This window comes from Lipotes vexillifer, unplaced genomic scaffold, assembly GCF_000442215.2.
Source record: "Lipotes vexillifer unplaced genomic scaffold, Lipotes_vexillifer_v1.1 scaffold422, whole genome shotgun sequence".
NCBI lineage: Eukaryota > Metazoa > Chordata > Mammalia > Artiodactyla > Lipotidae > Lipotes > Lipotes vexillifer.
In genome coordinates this window covers 3283630-3304197 of record NW_006779087.1, presented here as the reverse complement: position 1 = coordinate 3304197, position 20568 = coordinate 3283630, and the positions used below count along the sequence as shown (strand labels likewise).

The 20568-nt window shown below is 49.4% G+C and overlaps 1 protein-coding gene across 1 annotated transcript in view; it reads left to right on the top strand.

Moving 5' to 3' along the window:
- LOC103087070 (keratin, type II cytoskeletal 6C) overlaps positions 1-20568 on the top strand; it is a 35731-nt gene that overhangs the window by 9192 nt on the left and 5971 nt on the right. Inside the window, 8 exon segments of the mRNA XM_007472062.1 lie at positions 12525-12585; positions 12945-13040; positions 13869-14033; positions 15921-16046; positions 16188-16326; positions 16329-16407; positions 17772-17825; positions 19986-20042. Coding sequence (XP_007472124.1) covers positions 12525-12585; positions 12945-13040; positions 13869-14033; positions 15921-16046; positions 16188-16326; positions 16329-16407; positions 17772-17825; positions 19986-20042 — 777 coding nt within the window.

Genomic DNA, 20568 nt, shown 5'->3' with positions numbered 1-20568 from the left:
TCACTGGAAGGTAGTGCATGAGAGTTACTGATTCCTGTACCAACCACCTTGCTAAACTTTATCCCAGTTCTAATGATGAAGTGACAAGAAAGAGGCAGAGCCAGGATGCAAGGACCGACCTGCCTCCTTTCGTAATCTTCGCTCTTGCCCAGTGCTGGGGCAGTGCAATCTCACCCTTGGACTCTGGCTCCATCAGTTCCCCCTCTGGCCATGGGGAGAGGTGCAGGTGTGGACCAGGAGGGGCCGACCTGGCCTCCCCCATCAGTCCAGCCCTTCCTGGCTGTGCTTGTCCTCCGGTGGAGATGCCATTGTGCTAGGGTGCTAAGAGTAAACACAGGAGTGGGCTCCTCTCCTCAGTGGCTGGCTCATGACATCAGCTGGTGTCACATACCCTGCACCCAGGGCAAACACCAAGGAGTGTTGCCCTTGAGCCTGAGAATGCCAGCCCACACTGGGAGGATGAGGAATGACTGCTTTTGCCCAAGCTGGCACAGCATCCCGTTCTCTCCTCCCCCAGCTCTGGACTCCATCCAAGCTTTATTTTGTCCTTCCTCCTCCTGAGGACCTTACCAGTCTCTGCAGCCTTATTTTCCCCACTCTGACCTCTCGTTTATTCCTTGGTGATGTAGGAGTGATGAGTGGAGTATGACTGTCTTTAGCCTGTATTACCCTCATCTAAAAACATGTTTTCCAAACCTCATCATTTGCTCATGTATGCTCTATGTCACTCAGCCACCCAGCAAAGTCACTCAGCAATACAGTGTAAGGTTACCTGTGGCAGAGCTAGCTTCTAGACACTGCAGATAATTGAAAGGCAGGTAGGTGCATTATTAAGCTCATGTTGGATTCAACTGAATTATGTGCCTACCCTTGAAGAAACATCCCTCTCACTTGACAGAGCCAGAACTACACCCATAATCATACACACACACACACACACACACACACACACACACACACACACACACACACACACCATGTAAATTAAGAGGCAAGAGTGGTGCATGCATGCAAAGCATAAAGGTACGTGAACAGTGGCAGGTCCAACATCAGAGAGGCTGAGTGACTGTCAATTCCTTCAAGTGAAGGGCGGTTTTTTAAAATGCAGGGAAACCACATTTTAGAACTAAATCCATAAAATACCATGATACCTAAACAACCTTATCAGGGTACAGCGTATAGGTACTAATCTCACAGAGACATTAAATGCTCCAGAAAAACAAAACAAAACAAGCAAACAAAAAGAACTCCATCTATTGCAGAATCACACCCTCTCAATCATTTCAGAAAGAATCAGAAATCTCATGACTTCCTGGAGAGAGGATTTCCTTGTTTACCATTAGACAGTAGAAGCTCTTTGTTACTGAGTTGAATTCCTCTTGCTGAGTTTAAGTGTATTCTATTCCCTGGTGGCTACAACAAAGCCAAAGAAACAGATTGGCCTCCTTGCATCATGCCTTTCCCCTCCCCTCACACCTCCTACTTCCCAATACCTTCATCATTTTCACCTCTAGGCTCACTCCAGTCTGGCCAGCTCTTGCTTAATAAACCAGTGCTCGGGGCAGATAGAAAGCACATTGAAGCATTCCTTTAAAAGGAATTAGTGTCTCTTATTGGCCTGATGGGAGCATATCCAGAATATCCACCGGAGGAGAATCACCAGAGGGCATTGAGGCATCTGCCTGTGGGATCACACACCATTTTAGTCCTTTTCCAGGAAGTAAGGTGAGAGCAGTGCCCTGGCCGCTCAGTGTAACCTGCTGCACAGACATGGCGCTGGTCGTTTCGTGAAAACTATTTCATCCCATCAGATTCCAGAAATACACGTGGTTTTGCAGAGGGCTTTTCCTAGAAGCCCTCCAGGGAAGCTGCATATCAGTCAATCACACTTTGAGTGCACGCAAGAAGAGCTGACCAGTTGGAAGAGTCCTCTGCTGAGTCCTTCGTCAGAGAGACAAATTCTTTTGCAGTAACAACTCACAGATCTTAATTTTTCATCCCTCTGTGTCTAGGCTTTTGAATATTTACTCTCTTCAAGCAGAGCATGGGGAGCTACCTGCTCTCCAGTTACCTGGGGCCAATCGCTCCCAGCTTAATGGCTCTTGGTTTCCCAAAACCGTCGTCATTGTCACCATCCTCATCAACAGCGTATGCTCACAGGGAGCCCGCAGGTCAGCTGGGTGTCAGACAGTCCAGAATGAGACAGGGACTCCGAGGCCAAGGAGGGATGCTCCGCAGGCCCGGCCCTCCAGGGGATGGTGGAGAACACAGCCCCCCATCCATAAACTCCTGCCCGTAGAAATACCCAGGTAAATAATGTGTCACCAAAAGGTTTTAGAGAGTAATGCAACTTTACAGACAAGGTGCGTGTGCATTCAACAGATCAATGCAATCCCATCTCAAGGATCTGTGAATGGAATCACTCTGATTTATCAGTGAGAAATGATAAACCAACCCAGCTCCCCCAGACCCTCCTCCCACGCTCAGGACGTTGCGTCCTCTTGTGTGCACCCAAAATGTTGTCCTTGGAGCCAGCAGGGAGGGCAAGGCTAGTCTGCAGCCTTCAACGTCTATCCTGCATTCAGTCATGCCACTCACTGTCTGAATTTCAGCTTTTTAAATTCTGTTGTATGCCACTTTATATGACTTGTATTGTTTCATACAAGTACGTCAATTTTATCTTCCTCACAGCCCAGCAAGCCCCTTGGGATGGGAATCGTGCAGAACCTTTTATCCAGCAGGGATCAGGGTGACATGGGCACAAGTCCTGTGCTAGGGAACAGGGGACAAAAGTCCTAACTCCAGATTTACTCTCAACTTCCTGTGGGACTCTAGGCCTCACTCTCTTCATCCATAAAATAGGGACCTCTGTAACATACTTCATGAACTTTTCTGGAGCTGAAGTGAAAGCAAGGGCCCAGGATCTACACCCCAGGGTCATGGCCTGGCCTCCTAGACATGCGGCAGCTGTGTCAGAGCTCCCCATGCACATCCTATGCCTACTCCTCTCCATACGGTGGCACTATCCTAATGGTATGTTCCCCAGATGGGTTGGTAATGGGACCCCCTTCACTCTGGTATCCCAGTGCCGAGTACACTGTAAGTTCCACAGACATTTGCTGAATGAAAAAATGAAAAACTGCATCTTGTCTGAAGGCTCAGGTCAAAATAACTGGGGCTGAGAGGATGAGACTAGAAAGCAGGAAGTAAGAAATCGTTTCCATGACATCCAAGCCCACGAGACACTGGGCAGTGCCCAGCCCAGCACAGGGGTGAGGCTGACACATCCGGCTGTTTCTTCCCAGCTGGTGACACACAAACCCACCCTCAACAGCAACCCCCAAGCCCAGTAACGAGCCAATGGGATGGTGTAAAGAGCCGCCCTGGGTGCTCGGGTACCATCCAGCCCACCCAGCCTGTGCCCACAGACCATGATGACATGCCACGTTTACCTCACCGGGATTCCTAGGTAGTGTGTTCCTCTGTTCACAGATGGCCCAGGAAGAGCCGCAGGGGCATCCCACTGCTACCCCACTTTCCTCTCCCAGCAGCAACCCCGTTTGGCAGCTCCTCCTCAGCACCAACCAGAGAGACTTGGTGAAGTGCCCCCTCCTGGGGACATGGGAGGACATTAAGATGGTCAGAGGCAGATGGCCAAGACACATCTGAATACTTCCAGATGCTTTCTGTTGGGGGGGGGCACTGTGAGGGCCCTTGAGACACTGGCATCATACCACCCCCTCCCTCCAGGAAGAACCCCAGCTGTGCTTCCCAGGCAAAGGGGGCTTTTCTCACTGGCTCTATGACGTGAGGGACGTCCGGGGAAAAAAGCATCAGAAGGGATCGGGAGCTCTGGCTTGTCTACCAGATGATTGTGTGGACTTCAGTGGTTCCTATCCTTGGTTTCGTCCTCTCTGAGCCTCCCTCAGCTCTAAAGATTGACTCTGCTCCTTTGCTTCACCTCTCCATCCTGACACACCCAGTCAACACTACATTCATGTGTAGATTATCATCTCGTGAATGTTCTTAGGACATGGGTGTCCATGTGTCCATCCATGCTTTGTACATGCACATCTGCTGGGTGTGTCTGAAGCTCTTGATAATGGAGGGAAGGGGCTGCTCCATCTTGCTTCTCTTAAGCACAAGCTTGAATGGAAAGAGCACCCCAATTTGCTGCTAAAATTGAGGAAAGGGCCTTGAGGGCCACCTGCCCACCTGCACCAGTCTCTGTACCTGCCCATTGAATCTGGACCTGAGTGAAAGCCCTGGTTATGTGGGCAATGGAGTGAAGCAGATCAGGTAAGTTCTGGCCGTGTGCAAGTACACATCCCAAGTCCTGAATCTCGGTGGTTTCTTGGGGTCAATTGGCACGTTTAGTCCCTTTGGAGAGGAATTGTTGCCACTGAATGCAGGAGCAAAGGGGCCATGTGGTGGAAGGTCTGACCCCTGTACAGGCAGGCTGGGTGGTACCTGTTAGAGATACCAAGTGTTGAGGAAGTCGGCTGCCCGGGCAGGAACAGTCAAGGTTGAAGAGTGTTTCTGGATGGATGTCTCAGGTACCACTGCAACAGAATTATCATCACTGTACCCAGTCCCCAGAAGTTGTAAGACTCAGGTTGTGACTGAACCTCCAGATGGCCCCAACCCCCTTTCTCTTTCAATGTGAGCTCCGGGAGGGAAGAGGTTTGTCTGCTTTGTTCACTGCTATATCTCCTGTGCCTCGATCAGTGAACACTTGGCGTATAGCAAGTGCTAATAAATAGTTTTTAACTACAAGCAGAACTCCTTAAGACAGTAGGAGAGGGCTGTCTGGGATGCATCTAGCATATTGAGGGATTGGGGGTGGGTGGCTGAGGCCTGGGGACTCGGACACTGTACCCAGAGACCCTGGCTCTGAGCATCAGCCAGCATGCTCTAGAGGATGACCCAATCCCCTCTGCCCCCTCCAGCCTGCCCTACTCTGGCCCTGGCCTGGTTGGAAGCCAAAGCTCCTTGGTGTGCCCCCAACCCCCATGGCCTGGGGAGGTGTGCCTCCATGTTTTCCTCCCCTCTTCCCCTGACTTCAAGCCCTGGTTGCCACGTCGGGTCAGTCTCCTTGAAATCCACCACAACCAAAAGCCTCAGCATGCCTCTAAGGATGGGAGAAACCAACCCGAGCAGAAGGTGCAGGAACAGGGAAGTGGAGGAGTTTGAAACTCCCAGCCTTGGGCACCAGAGCCCATACTATAGCTTTTGCATCCACGACTCCTCAAACCTCAAGAAAACTCCTCCCAGACAGACCCAACAGTACAGTGTTGGAGACACTCAGGAGATCTGGAGAACAGAAAGGAATATGTTCCTAAAGCTCTTCTTTAAATTAGACAACCTATGTCCAGTAAGCTGCAGTCACAATTCTCTGTAGAGTGCTACGAGGCAGGGCAGGGGAAAGGGGACACACCCCAACCCTCCAGACCACCAGGAAACCAAGGCAGGAGGAACAATACGCCAATGTGCGAGCCACACACAGGCCTGCTCAGGGAACAGGTGTGAAGGGGCTGGTTTTGGGCACAGTTTATCTGAGAAGGCTTCTTGCAGGGAGAGTTCAAAGCAGAATTATAAAGGAGGTTAAAAATCGAAACAAGAAACCTCATTGGCAGGAAGGAAAGCAGAGGTGTCATAGTCTCTAAGTTCTGAGGTTTTAAAGTGGGACGCCAGGGTGTCCTAGGCATTCAGGTAGACATTGTCCACCAGGGTAAAGGTCACAGTGAAGGTCAAAGGTCACAGGAGGGGGAAGTGAAGGAGAAAGAGAGGTAAGACATATCTGTTTCCAAAGTCAAAGAGTAAGACAATCTAGCTTTGGAAACAACGGTCCAGGTGGGAAAATTAGAGAGAGGAGGGAGGGAAGGAAGGAAGTGGGAAACCCCAGACAAGAGGTGATGGCCAAGGGAAACAAGATTGGAAACAGGATGAGACAGCAATGCCTGGAATAGGCTCCCAGGAGAGGGTTTGGGAAAGAAAGGCATGACCCAGGAGGGAAGGCAGTCTGGAGCATCCTCCACACAGGAAGCTTAATGGGCAAGAGCTGCGGTGACCCCCATTCCCGTGGATGGGCCAACAAAGGCCTTCCCAGCCTTGACCCTTCACAAGCTTTTGTTCCCTGGAAAGCTCTGAAGAGTTTCCTCAGCATGGCTCAGGAAACAAGTGTCCCTTCTTCTGGGAGAAAGATCATCATGCCATGAGTACAGAGAGCAAAGACGATTATTCTTTCCACTGCAGACGCATTCACCACCCCAGCTGGGATCTGGACGCATTGGCAACCAGGCAAGAGAACTCCTGTGCTCCTCCTGGCCTGTACCAACAAAAGCTATGATTCATGGGTTCCCTGTGGAAACTGAGACTCTCAAGCAATTTCTCGATGGAGGAGAGGCCTGTTCCCTGGCCTCAGCCCCAAGGAGGAAATAGCCCAGAAAACAGAGAACCGCCACTCCAAGTGCCAAGCTGCTGCTTGAGGCTGGCGAGCGTCTGCCAACCCATCACCTGCACCTCTGAAAGGACCCCTATGTGGAGAGACCGCGGAATGTGGCTCTGCTTCTCTCTAGCTCAGCAATGTTGGTCTCCTTCATTTACCAAGTGGGGACTCAGTTTCCTCATCAACAAAACAAGAGACGGAATACATTTCAGCTTCTCCCATCCTCCAAAGCCACTGCAAGAAGCAAGAAGTCAGCAAGACCAAAGAAGATTTAAGGATTTCTCTGTCTGACTCCCCCCCACCCCCACCCCCGGGATGTGAGATGAAGACAAAAGGGGACGAGAAGCCTTGGAGACTCCTTATCAATTTAGATGGATAAGGGCTGGAGGACACAGTCAACAAGACCAACAGGGATCACTATAAACTTCCCTCTTAGAACTGCTTTTGCTTAAAACTGAATCACTTCGCTGTATATCTGAAATATTGTAAATCAACTATACTTTGATTTTTAAAGAATAAAAAAAAAAAAAAGAACTGCTTTTACTGCGTCTCATAGGTTTTGGATTGTCATGTTTTCATTTTCATTTGTCTCTAGGCATATTTTAAATATAAATTTATTTTTAATTTTTGGCTGCATTGGGTCTTCGGTGCTGCGCGTGAGCTTGCTCTAGTTGAGGCGAGCAGGAGCTACTCTTCCTTGCGGTGTGAGGGCTCCTCATTGCACTGGCTTCAGTAGTTGTGGCACACAGGCTCAGGAGTTGTGGCTCCTGGGCTCTAGAGCTCAGGCTCAGTAGTTGTGGTGCATGGGCTTAGTTACTCCATGGCATGTGGGATCTTCCTGGACCAGGGCTCAAACCCATGTCCCCTACATTGGCAGGCAGATTCTTAACCACTGCACCACCAGGGAAGTCCCATGTCTCTAAGTAATTTTTGATTTCCTCTTTAATTTTTTCCATGATCCATTGATTGCTTAGTAGCATATTGTTTAACCTCCATATGTTTATGTTCATTGCAGCACTATTTACAATTGCCAAAATATGGAAGCAACCTGAGTGGCCATCAACAGATGAATGGATAAAGAAGATGTGGTATATATATACACTGGAATACTACTCAGCCATAAAAAGAATGAAATTTTGCCATTTGCAGCAACACGGATAGACTTGGAGGGCATTATGCTAAGTGAAATAAGTCAGAGAGAGAAAGACAAATACTGTATGATATCACTTATACATGGAATCTAAAAAATACAACAAACTAGTGACTATAACAAAAGAAGCAGACTCACAGTTATAGAGAACAAGCTAGTGGTTACCAGTGAGGGGGGGCAATATAGGGGTGGGGGAGTGGGAGGCCCAAACTATTATTGAGTGTAAGATAGGGCACAAGGATGTATTTTTACAACATGAAGAATATAGCCAATATTTTGTAATAACTGTAAATGGAAAGTAACCTTTTAAAATTGTATAAAATATTTTTAAAAAAATTTTTTAAGACTAACAGGGAAAAAAAACCCAAAAAACAAAAAGCAAGTCCTCTACTCAGTGTAGCCACTGGGGCTTTTCGATGAAGGTTTAAAGGGTCAGGATCCTTGGCCATCAATAGGAAACGTGGCCAGTCAGGGAGACTTCTGGAATAAGGCGACCTGAAACAGAGCCAAGAGGTGGTGTTTTACTGCATACCACCTTTTCATAAGTTACTCAGTGTGCTTTCATTTTGTCTTCCCAACAGGACCACAAGCCTGTTATTAAAGAAAAAGAACGTGTATTGTGCTTCTCTCGAATCCCCACAGGACTTGCTCAGGACAGACGCCTCGATGGCACTTCATTCACACATGCGTGATTATATCAGGAAAGAAGACACAGCCAACATTGGCTCAGCATTTACATGTCCTCAGTGTTGCAAAAGCTGTTTTGCCATGAATAATCATCACAAACCCCACTTTACAGACACCCACACCGAGGCCCAGAGAAGTTTCATAACTGGCCCCATGTCTCACCACTAGGAAGCGGCAGGGCTGGGATTCAAACCCATCTTCCCACTCTCTCAACTGCTCTCCATGCAGGCAGAAGACCTGGCCTTGAGGGTCATGTTATACAGGAATGGACAGGACATACGTGCGTGCACGGATGCACACACTGACACCCCAGAATGTCGTGTGTGACCCATGCAATAGAGGTGGCAGCTTCAGAGTAAAATAAAGGGGAAATCAAAATGGCTGGATTCCTGATAAAGATGAGTGTAGAGCAGGATTTTCAAGATCTGGAGGGACTGCTTGAGCTGGGGACAGGGTCGGGAGGGGGGATAATTGCCCAGAAAGTGCTCAGGAATAAGATGTACACCTAAGGGATACGAAGGAACAGGAAACAGTGAACCGCAGTCACTGGGGTTGACACAAGATGTTTGGACAAGAGGGAGTTGGTCCCAGGCCTGAGAGAGCGGTTTAGAAATGAGGCAGTGTTTTCTGAGTCCATTATAAGATGTATGATTAGGACGTGACTGAAAGCTATTTACATGCTTCTCATTCATCTGCTGATCAAGCTGCGACTAGAAAGGAGTTTCCACATGCGGGAGGGATGTCAGGGAACCAACCAGTGGCTTTTACACTGTTTCCAGAGGGGAGCTGAGTGTGGGCTCAAGGTTGGTGGATGCCAAGGAGATGCCATCAGAGGCCTGCCTGAGCACACCCCGCCCCTCCCAGAGGCCCATAAAAGCCCAGGGGGTCAGGGCGCCCAGCTGCCCTGTCTCCTCCATCCCCCTCCACACGTACCCACATCAGGAGCTCTCCTCGCCGGCCTCTCCCAGCCACCATGTCCAGGCAGTCCACTCTCACCTTCCAGACCGGCAGCAGCAGGGGCTTCAGCATGGCCTCAGCCACCACCCTAGCCACCAGCCACTCTCGCTTCAGCTCCGTCTCTGTGGCCCACTCCCCGGTGGGGCAGTGGAGGGATGAGAAGGATCAGCGGTGCTGGGACCAGCTGTGGAAGCCTCAGCCTCTACAATCTGGGGGAGACCAAGCGGGTCTCCATCAGTGGGTGCAGCAGCAGCTTCTGAAGTGGCTTTGATGGCAGGGCGAGCAGAGAGATTGAGGTCAGTGGTGGGTTCGGCTATGGGGGCAGAACTGGAGGGGGCTATGGGGGTCCTGGCTTCTCCGTCTGTCCCCCTGGAGGCATCCAAGAGGTCACCATCAACCAGTCTCCTGACTCCCCTCAACTTGCAAATTGACCTCACCATCCAGCGGGTACGGAAAGAAGAGCGGGAGCAGATCAAGACCCTCAATGACAAGTTTGCCTGTTTCATTGACAAGGTGAGCCGGGGGCTGCATCTTGTCCATGCGGTTGGGTTGGCAGGAAGTTTTGGAGAGACCCCGGCCAGAGCACAGCAGTCACCCAACGACCTCCCTGTGGGAAAGCGCATCCGCTCGGCAAGCATCTCCCGGGGGCAGAGGTATTTGCAGGTGGGGCCCCGCGGGACCTGTGGGAATTTCCCCTCATCCTCCTTGGGAGCCATGCCGGCTGGTTCAGTCAACACAGAGGGAAGGGTGAAGCTGTTAAATTCCCTGGGCAAACTAACCTAACCCAGAGCAGGTGTTGTAGAGACACTTACGCCAGGAATGGAGGCTCCCCATCAAAGCCTCCAAGGCCCACTGCACTAGTTCTGTGGAGCCCCAGAGAACATCGGGGTGGCTCGATGGGCTTTTCCATTTTGACCTGGAGTTGTCAGTTATATCATTGGCAGATGGGCATACTTTTCCTCTCTCCTGTATTAATTGGGGTGTCTGGCTCTGCCTCCCCAGTTTCTCCAGACTTCATTCCCTTCTTCCCCCATCCAGATGCGGTTCCTGGAGCAGCAGAACAAGGTCCTGGAGACCAAGTGGAGCCTGCTGCAGGAGCAGCACCACCAAGAGGGGCAGGCTGGATGCTGAGCTGAGAACCACGCAGGATGTCGTGGAAGATCTCAGTCAGGTGAGAGTGGGAGACCCTTCTGATCACATGCAGTCATCCCAGAACTCCTCTTTATGAGGACCAGAGGGGCGCGAAGGAGCAGATGCCCGTGTCAGGGAGGTTTGGACTTGCAGTCATTATCTCATGAGAAGAAGACAGCAAAGTATGGGGTAACAAAGGGACCCTCATCTCATGCATCGCTATTAACAAGAAGCCTACTCTGTCTGTCTCCATGACTGCAAAGGGACATCTGCGTCATCTCACAAAAGATTCAGACTCTGGAAAGCAATATATTATTTTATAGTGGGCTTATTATTTAACTCTGCTGGACATGGACTCTGTTATTGAGACACCTGCATTTCCAAGATGCACACTAGAGTATAAACCAGTCAATCTGATCCTCCTCAGGGGAGGAGGATGTTGACTTGCCATCACCCAGGCTACAGTAGGTGAGATATCTAACAGAAAGGATGGTCCTTGCCAATCCCTTAGCTGGCTCACCCTTGGTTTCTGAGTTAGAGCAACACCTACTTACTAAAAGCACACTACTTAAATGACTGCCCTGAGGTTCAGTGAAAATATATCAAAATCGACGGGAACAGTGTCCTGAACAAAGTTTACCCGACAGTTCCAGCAGGCACTTGAGGCAGCAAAAAAATTTTTTTTTTTTGTAGAGCAAGCATCTGCCTTTTTTTTTTTTTTTGCCTGTGTTGGGTCTTTGTTTCTGTGTGAGGGCTTTCTCTAGTTGTGGCAAGCGGGGGCCACTCTTCATCGCGGTGCGCAGGCCTCTCACTGTCGCAACCTCTCTTGTTGCGGAGCACAGGCTCCAGATGCGCAGGCTCAGTAGTTGTGGCTCACAGGCCTAGTTGCTCCGCAGCATGTGGGAGCTTCCCAGACCAGGGCTAGAACCCATATCTCCTGCATTGGCAGGAAGATTCTCAACCACTGTGCCACCAGGGAAGCCCAGCAAAATTTTTTAAAGATTGGAATTGTGCATCTCTAAGAGGATGGAGTTGCATAAATATGTATTTCTATTCCTATCAGTTGCACGCTCACCTTCTAGTCTTACAAAAGAAAAAAGGGAAAAAGAAACTCTGGGAGAAGAAATTATTCCCCTTTTACAGGGGGAGAAATAGAGGTTAAGTGAATTACCCAAAGTCACACACAGGTCAGCGGAAGAGCTGGGAAGGACTTGAGGTTTCTTAACTCTTGCTGCACCAGTACAGTCCTCCTCGGTCTGGGAAGAGTTCAATCAAACCCTTACTCATAAATGCTGGAGAGGGTGTGGAGAAAAGGGAACACTCTTGCACTGTTGGTGGGAATGCAAATTGATACAGCCACTATGGAGACCAGTATGGAAGTTCCTTAAAAATCTAAAAATATAATTACCATACGACCCAGCAACCCCACTACTGGGCATATACCCTGAGAAAACCATAATTCAAAAGGAGTCATGTACCAAAATGTCCATTGCAGCTCTATTTACAATAGCCAGGATATGGAAGCAACCTAAGTGTCCATCAACAGATGAATGGATAAAGAAGATGTGGCACATATATATAATGGAATATTACTCAGCCATAAAAAGAGACGAAATTGAGTTATTTGTAGTGAGGTGGATAGACCTAGAGTCTGTCATACAGAGTGAAGTAAGTCAGAAAGAGGAAAAAAATACTGTATGCTAACACAGATATATGGAATCTAAGGGAAAAAACAGGTCATGAAGAACCTAGGGGTAAGACTGGAATAAAGACACAGACCTACTAGAGAATGGACTTGAGGATATGGGGAGGGGGAAGAGTAAGCTGTGACAAAATGAGAGAGAGGCATGGACATATATACACAACCAAACGTAAGGTAGATAGCTAGTGGGAAGCAGCCGCATAGCACAGGGAGATCAGCTCGGTGCTTTGCGGCCACCTAGAGGGGTGGGATAGGGAGGGTGGGAGGGAGGGAGACGCAAGAGGGAAGAGATATGGGAACATATGTATATGTATAACTGATTCACTTTGTTATAAAGCAGAAACTAACGCACCATTGTAAAGCAATTATACTCCAATAAAGATGTTAAAAAATAAAACAAAAAAAAAACCCTTACTCACAAGCACGCCCTCTCTCCTCTGTGCTTACAGGTATGAGGATGAAGTTAACAAGCGCACGGCTGCTGAGAATGAGTTTGCGGCTCTGAAGAAAGTGGTTGGGAATGTCTCTCAAAGGAGAAAATTCAATACCGAATCCTGGAGTTTGGGGTGATGGACCCTTGGGCCGCCCAAGAAAAGTGGCTTCAACCTTGAGAATATCTGGATAGCTCAAACCTGCCAAAATCCTCCCTCTGTATTTATGGCCCCAATGACCCTGCTTGGGTTTTGGTTAGCCCAGGAGATTCGAGCCTGCAGTTCCCAGCAATCACCCACCCCCAACCCCAAACCCCAGATACAGAGTTTGCTAAAATCCAAACTGTAAGGGCCATGGAGGAAGAGTCTGCCCAGCTTCTTTTGGACTTGCTGCCTGGTGCCAGGGTCTCAGAGGAGCATTCTGTGCTGTCTTTCCAGGACGTGGATGCCCCCTACATGAACAAGGTGGACCTGGAGGCCAAGGTCAGCTCTCTGACCAAAGAGACCAATTTCCTCCGGGTGCTCTTTGAGGCAGTAAGAGCCTGCAAATGTGTTTGTCCCTCCTATGTCTGGACCCTGAAAAGAAAAGGGTGTGGCAGGGTGTTATCCATATAGTGCCTCTACCCGGGATGGAGGGCTTAGGACGTCATGGGTATTGGGAAGAACTGCTTGAAATCCTGCCACATTCAACCCCACCCCACCTCTGAGGCTTCTACCCCCAACCCCATGGCCTAACAAGGAGGGAGTGATGATTCCTAAAATCCCACGTCGTTGGGTAACATTCCCAAGGAATTAAGCCCCACCTCTCCCTTCCCCATCCCAGAAAGTTCATAAGGCAAGCTGCCCCTCAGCCCTTTGGTCAGGGTGTTTCTTGGCCCCTGAAGATGCCTCTTTCTGGGCACTGCCACTCTGATGGCAGAGACCTGGGTCTGTGGAAGGAGCGAGAGGGGTAGAGAGTGATGAATTCACACTGTGCAGGGGGAGGGGAGCAGGGTCCTAAAAATCACCCAATCCCGAAGAAACCTTTAATGTTGGCATATGAATCACGTAAGTCGTATTCAACCTGATATAATTTGGATTCAGAGAACACTTACTCATCCTTCATACTCAGGGAAAAAACACAGAAGGGAGCCCTGAGAAGGGATGCTGAGGACACACTCCCATCACACTGATCTATGACCCAGAAACTCCTCAGGGGTTGACATGGGACCTCCCCCTCCATCAAATGCCTGGCATAAGAAGAGCTGGGAAATCCCTGCCGGGGTTGCCAAAGGATTCCTGACTTAGATGGGAGATCAACTGCATGATTTCGAGACCCCTTCTTTTTTTGCTGTAGTGATGCTGAGTTAACTGGCTCTGCAGGAACTGTCCCAGATGCAGACCCGGGTCAGCCACACATCGGTGATCCTGTCCATGGACAACAACTGCAGCCTGGACCTGGACGGCATCATCGCCGAGGTCAAAGCCCAGTATGAGGACATCGCCAACCGCAGCCGGGCTGATGCTGTGTCCTGGTACCAGACCAACGTGAGCGCGGGCACCTCCGTGATAGGCTCCAGGGCTAGTGTTCTCTGAAGACCCAAATCATTGTTTAACTACTAGCCACAAGCCTTAGGAATCATGTGAGCATTCCCGTTTCTTTCAACTTGGCAGGAGCCAAGTTGAAAACTATGAAAACTAAGTTTGAAATGCGTGCGGAAACCCTAATACACACACACACTGATATGTGGTCAAGAAATGCTGGGTGCTCAAAAGGACAGCCACAGTCCCCACACCACTTACAACTGGTTGGGGGTTGGATGAGACTCAAACAACCGAGAAACGGTCATAAAGCTATTTCTAAAGGGCTTGCTTATTTACGGAGCTCCTACTATATGACAAGCAGGGTTACAAAGTTGTAAATGAATGAACTACAAAAGGAATCCAAGGTCTGGGAGGCCGTGAAGTGAATGAACAGTCACAGAAAGGAAAAAGCACGAATAAAACACTTCCAAGAAGGGTGGGTTGTCAGTCTGTTTTGGAAGCAATGAGAGAAAAAGATTGCCAAGGAGCAGGGAGGGGTTCAAGGCTGAGCAAGCAGTCCCGTGGGGCTGGAAGGCAGAAATGAACACTGCTGAACAGAAGAGTTTCTACTGGGAAGAGGGAGGTTGGAATAACCACAGAGAGCTACTATCCAAAGACGCAGACGGCCAGAAGGTTTGGCTTTGGAGGGGTGTAGTAGCCTGGATGGTCCAACCCATGAGATCATTTCTCTGCCAAATGCAGGTGATTTTCTGGGGCAGCTGCTCACCTACAAACTGGCTCCCATCCCTTGCCCTGATCTGGGCATGGACTTAGTCCCTACCACTGCAACGTGGTAGAAAGGAAGCAGGGTGTCAGGCGCCAGGGGTGCAAGGGCGAGGCAGCCCCTTGGTGGTAAGTGGAGGTGGGATGCACTTAACTCCAGGTGGGATGGTTGAAATGTATAGTGAACGATTCCCTTTGCTGGCAAGGCTGTTGTTCCCTTTAACTGTGTGTGTCTAGAAACGAAGAAGACGAACTATTCAGTACTTTCAAAACTGGACAGATCTTCGCTCAGGCAGGGGCTCTTCTGTTGGGCAAGGGCGTGGGTTTTCTCCAGGCTGCTGGAGGACATAGGGTGCATTTATTTCTCCTAAATGAGTGTGTCCTGGATACGCACCATTAGACAGAGAGCCACCTGAGATGGAGGATTCTGTTACAAAGTCTTCAGAACGGGGTACTCTACAGTCTGGCCACCATCCAACACCGTTTCCCTGCATCTCCTCCCTGTTTCCCCAACATCTGTGTCAGGAGGGCCACCAAAATTCATGGTCACAGTTGGTCTGGACGTATGCCCCGTGACCAAGAACCGCCCCCCCCCAAGGACAATGCCAAGTCACCTCTTACTCCTAGAGCTCTGCATTCTCTTTCCTAACCCAGGGTGTTCGCACACAGGCTGTTTCGCAGTCTGGAATATTCTCCCCCAAGCCGGTCACTTAAGTCAATCCTTCCCAGCCTTCAGCGCCCGGCTCAAGTATCTCCATCTCTTGAAGGACTTCTCTGCCCATCCCCCCAACCACTTTCATATCTAGGTCAGGTTCCTTTATCACACCCCCATAAGCCACTGTTCAATTCCTAAGGGACTCATCTCAGTTTGGAACTATAAACTCGATAATATGCTGGTTTGATTGTTGCCAAAAAACTGTAGGCAGGGCTCTGATTATGCTCTTCATGATATTCCCAGAGCCCAGGACACACCTGGTGAGTAGATGTGCTCAAGAAACAAGCGAGGGAATGTGCGAATGATCAGTGAATGGATGGGCCCGCTCAGGGCACCGAGGGCCAGGCTGGGTGCACAGGCAGTGCCCTCGCCAGTGTTTGATGGGGTGACTGACTCTACTCTGGTGGCATCAGTACGAGGAGCTGCAGGTCACGGCAGGCCGGCCCGGAGATGATCTCCGCAACACCAAACAAGAGATCTCTGAGACGGACCGGATGATCCAGAGGCTGAGAGCCGAGATCGACAACATCAAGATGCAAGTACATTCTGGCAGGGCCCAGAGCTCCCCACACACTCATTTCTTCTGGGTCATTCTGCCACTCTTACAGGACTCCTACCCAAGAAGCACCAGATCTCCAGAGGTTAGCAGTAAGGCTCACGGCTTCCTCCTTTCCTTACAGTGTGCCAGCCTGCAAACAGCCATCGCCGACGCGGAACAGCACGGAGAACTGGCCCTCAAGGATGCACGGGCCAAGCTGGTGGACCTGGAGGAGGCCCTTCAGAAGGCCAAGCAGGACATGGCACAGCTGCTGCGTGAGTACAGGAGCTCATGAACATCAAGCTGGCCCTGGACATGGAGATTGCCACTTACAGGAAGCTGCCAGAGGGCGAGGAGTGCAAGTGAGGGCAGATGCACCAACTCCATCCCAGCTGCCTGGGCATTCCTAGGGGCTCAGGTGCTGCGGGCCCCTCCTTGCCTTGGAAAAGGGAGCAAACTGCAGGTGGAATTGGACTATGACAAAGAATACAGGTGCAATTTCTTTCCAGGGAAATCATGAGCAGATTCCCACATTTGAGGTGTAACTACTTTTAGCACCCCATAGAAATTTAGGAGCTGATTGGATCTCCGTAATCAACTTCTATCAAAGGAGAAAGTTGGTTACACGGTGGGTCTGGATACGTGGTATGAACTGAGAATAAATTGTCCTAGGATTTGGGCTGACAGGTCTACCACTAACTAGCTATGTAAGCTTAGGAAACTCAGTATCCTCTCCCCTGCCCAACCCCAGCCTTCAATTTCTTTAGTGATGGAATAAAGAGGCCAGGTCACATGATCCCCAAAGCCCCATGGGAGCTTTGTGCTCGCCAATTACCAGCTGTGTGACCAAGGGCCAATTACTCCATCTCTCCAGTCCTCACCTGTAAAATGGGGATAACAACAGTTTCTATCTTATATGTTATTAAGGGGGCTAAAGTGAGGGACTATATATGAAGCTCTTAGAACAATGCATGGAACACAGCAAATGGTCAATAAATGTTAGTTATCTTTCAGTTTAATGGCCAAAGATATGAGCTTTGGAGTCAAATGAATCTGACCTCAAATCCAGCTTTGTGATCATGGGCAAGTTAATTAACCTCTCTGATCTTCAATTTCGCCATCTGTAAAACTGAGATAATAAAACCTACTTAATGGGGTTGTTGAGAGAATTAAGTGGCATAATGTAGGTAGTAGGTAGAAGCCCTTTTTAATGTTCTGTCTGTGTTTATAATGAATGTCACTTCTGTCCTCAAGATGCTAAAGCAAAACTACTCTACTTGCTACAACGATAGACTTATTATTGTTATCGTTACACTTATGACTCAGACTCCTCTCCACACCTGTAATAACCTCAGTGCCTGACAATAGTCCATTATTGAAAGAGAGCTCTCCTTGTTCTATGACAGCCCTACCTTTCCAGCTGACAGTAGCATATGATTAGCTTTAATTTTCTTAAGGTGTCTACCTCATTTACACCAAAAAATGTGTTTCTGAGATTACAGGTTTGACTCCTATGAACCCCAAACTCTACATTATTTCATTCATTAGATTATTATTTTTAATACTACTAGTATTTAAATAATTTCAACCTCCATTACTTCTGCAATAAAAAATAATTCAGGTTTTTCTAAATACATTTAAAACAATTGCAAAAACGTCACTTCAAATGGCTGCAAGCTGCTGGACACCACAGTAACCTTCCTTCTCCCCCCTCCCCCCCAATCAGACTGAGTGGAGAGGGTGTTTCTCCAGTTAATGTCTGTGAGTATGACATCCTCTTGTATCATTTGGAGTGTATGTGGCTGGGGTCTGGGGAGCTGGTGGGCATGCTGGAGGGTGGCAGGGATACATGGGGCATTGGAGGGGATCCCACCTATGGGGGGTTCATTTTGAGAAGGTTTGAGGTTCTGAGTTCGTTAAAAAGAGCTGTATTAGGAGAGTCTTTAAAGTCGCCATCCTTACCTCTTTGCAAGTGAGAGAGGGGCCACAGAGGGGGCAATGGGAGGTTTGACGTAATTCTTCTGCATGGGTTTGGAAGACCCACTGGCTGCACCTCCCACCTCCCCAAATTCCACACCTTTCTTTTTTCTTAACATCTTTATTAGAGTATAAATGCTTTACAATGTTGTGTTAGTTTCTGCTGTACAAAAAAGTGAATCAGCTATACATATACATATATCCCCATATCCCCTCCCTCTTGCGTTTCCCTCCCAGCCTCCCTATCCCACCCTTCTAAGTGGTCCCAAACCACTGAGCTGATCTCCCTGTGAGATGCAGCTGCTTCCCACTAGCTATCTATTTTACATTTGGTAGTGTATATATGTCATTGCTACTCTCTCATTTCGTCCCAGCTTACCCTTCCCCCTCCCCTTGTCCTCAAGTCCTTTCTCTACGTCTGCGTCTTTATTCCTGTCCTGCCCCTAGGTTTGTCAGAAACTTTTTTTTTAGATTCCATATATATGTGTTAGCATACAGTATTTGTTTTCTCTTTCTGACTTACTTCACTCTGTATGACAGACTGTAAGTCTATCCACCTAACTACAAATAACTCAATTTCGTTTCTTTTTACAGCTGAGTAATGTTCCATTACATATATGTGCCACATCTTCTTTATCCATTCATCTGTCGATGGACACTTAGTTTCCTTCCATGTTCTGGCCATTGTAAATAGAGCTGCAGTGAACATTGGGGTACATGACTCTTTTTTTTTTTTTTGCGGTACGCAGGCCTCTCACTGTTGTGGCCTCTCCCGTCGCGGAGCACAGGCTCCGGACGCGCAGGCTCAGCGGCCATGGCTCACGGGCCCAGCCGCTCCGCGGCATGTGGGATCTTCCCGGACCGGGGCACGAACCCGTGTCCCCTGCATCGGCAGGCGGGCTCTCAACCACTGCGCCACCAGGGAAGCCCAGGACTTTTGATTTTAAAAGTGGGGCAATAGGAGAAGGATGAGACCAGATGGTATTTTAACAATAATAGCAAATACACAGTACCCTGTGCCAGGCATAGGCATGGTGCTTTGCAGACGTTAACTAGTGTGATATTTGTAACACAGCAGCTCTGTGAGGCAGAACCAGTGTTATCCTCATTCTACAGATGATGAAACTGAGGCCCAGAGAGGCCCAGTCACTTACCCAAAGTCACATGACTAGCACAGGACAGAGCTGGGTTTGAAACCCAGGCGGCAGGCTCAGTGTCCTGAGCCTGCGCAGCGGCAGAGTTATGCTGGAAAACGGAAGGACGGGCGTCAGGAAGCATGGGGAAGCTTTTAATGCATCGATGTCACTCATCAAACTGAGTCATTCGGCCAGACTAAATCCCTGACCCTGATTCCGTTGCCTTCGGGGGCAGTGAGTGGGTGAGGAGCTCCCTTGGAGCCTAGAGGAAATAGGCGGGCTGTCTCTGAGGATCTGGTAAAGTGAGTAATTGCTACCTCTGCAAGTGAGCTGCAGGCAGAGGCCAGGCTCAGAACTCTCTTGGTGAGGAGGGGCTCGGGGTCAGCTGGGATTGCAGTGACTACAGCCAACTCTCAGAACAACTCAGAAAAGACAGCTGTGCCAGCAACAGGCAGCCAACTCTTCACTGCCCTGCCAGAGGAAATGACTAGATGAGGTAAGCTTCCTCAGCAGCAAGATAGAATAAAGGTAACTTTAAGAAGGACTTCCCAGAGAATGATTCGACACAGGAACAGGCTACTGGGCAGTAGCATGGAAGGTAAACTTGCAAAGTGGCTAATGAGAGGCTATGATAAAAGTCATCTGTGTTGAGCGGATGGAGGAGCCAGAGGTGTCCAGAGATGGGGCTGGACCTGGTGCCTCCCTAGGACATTCAGTCGGTGAGACATGGATTTGCCCCCAGAGGCTCCTACCCTCAGGCCTGATACCAACTCCCTTCCAAACCCCACAAGCCCGACTAAAACATTTTCCCCTGCCCATTCCGCCAGATATGAAGAGGAGCTCTCCCTGCAGCCCTCTGCTGAGAATGAGTTTGTTGCCTTGAAGGAAGGTGAGGGAGGATGGCCCAGGGAGGGAGAAGGCCCCCTGAGCTGGCCCACTGGGCCTGGGGACACTCAGCCCCTGGACCGTGTCCAAATGTGCCTGCAGCCCGCCCACCCCGCAGACCCTGGTGTCAGCCCCACTGACCCTGGGAGAGAGGAAGGCCAGCCTCCCCCGCCCTTTGCAGAAGGGCAGGGACTGACCTGGCCTCCACCTCCCAACTCATGTTAAGGGTTGTATTTACACCTGCCCAAGAAGCTGGAAATGTTGCAAATGCCACATCAAAGCCAAAACAAAGACTGTGACTCAGACTCCCAGAGATGAAAATCATCTTGTTGATCCCTCTCATAGATAGCGACGTATTTTCTGGCCTGAGGTCCATGGGGAGCTCTGAGGAATGCATTCAAGGCTCCTTTAACCCCATCGTCTTCAGATGCTTCCCCATCAGAATGCCAGGCCCAGGCATGGGGTCCTGGGGCTGGGGACCCCTCACTCCATCCTTGGCTTTGTCACCCCTTCCCTTCCACATAG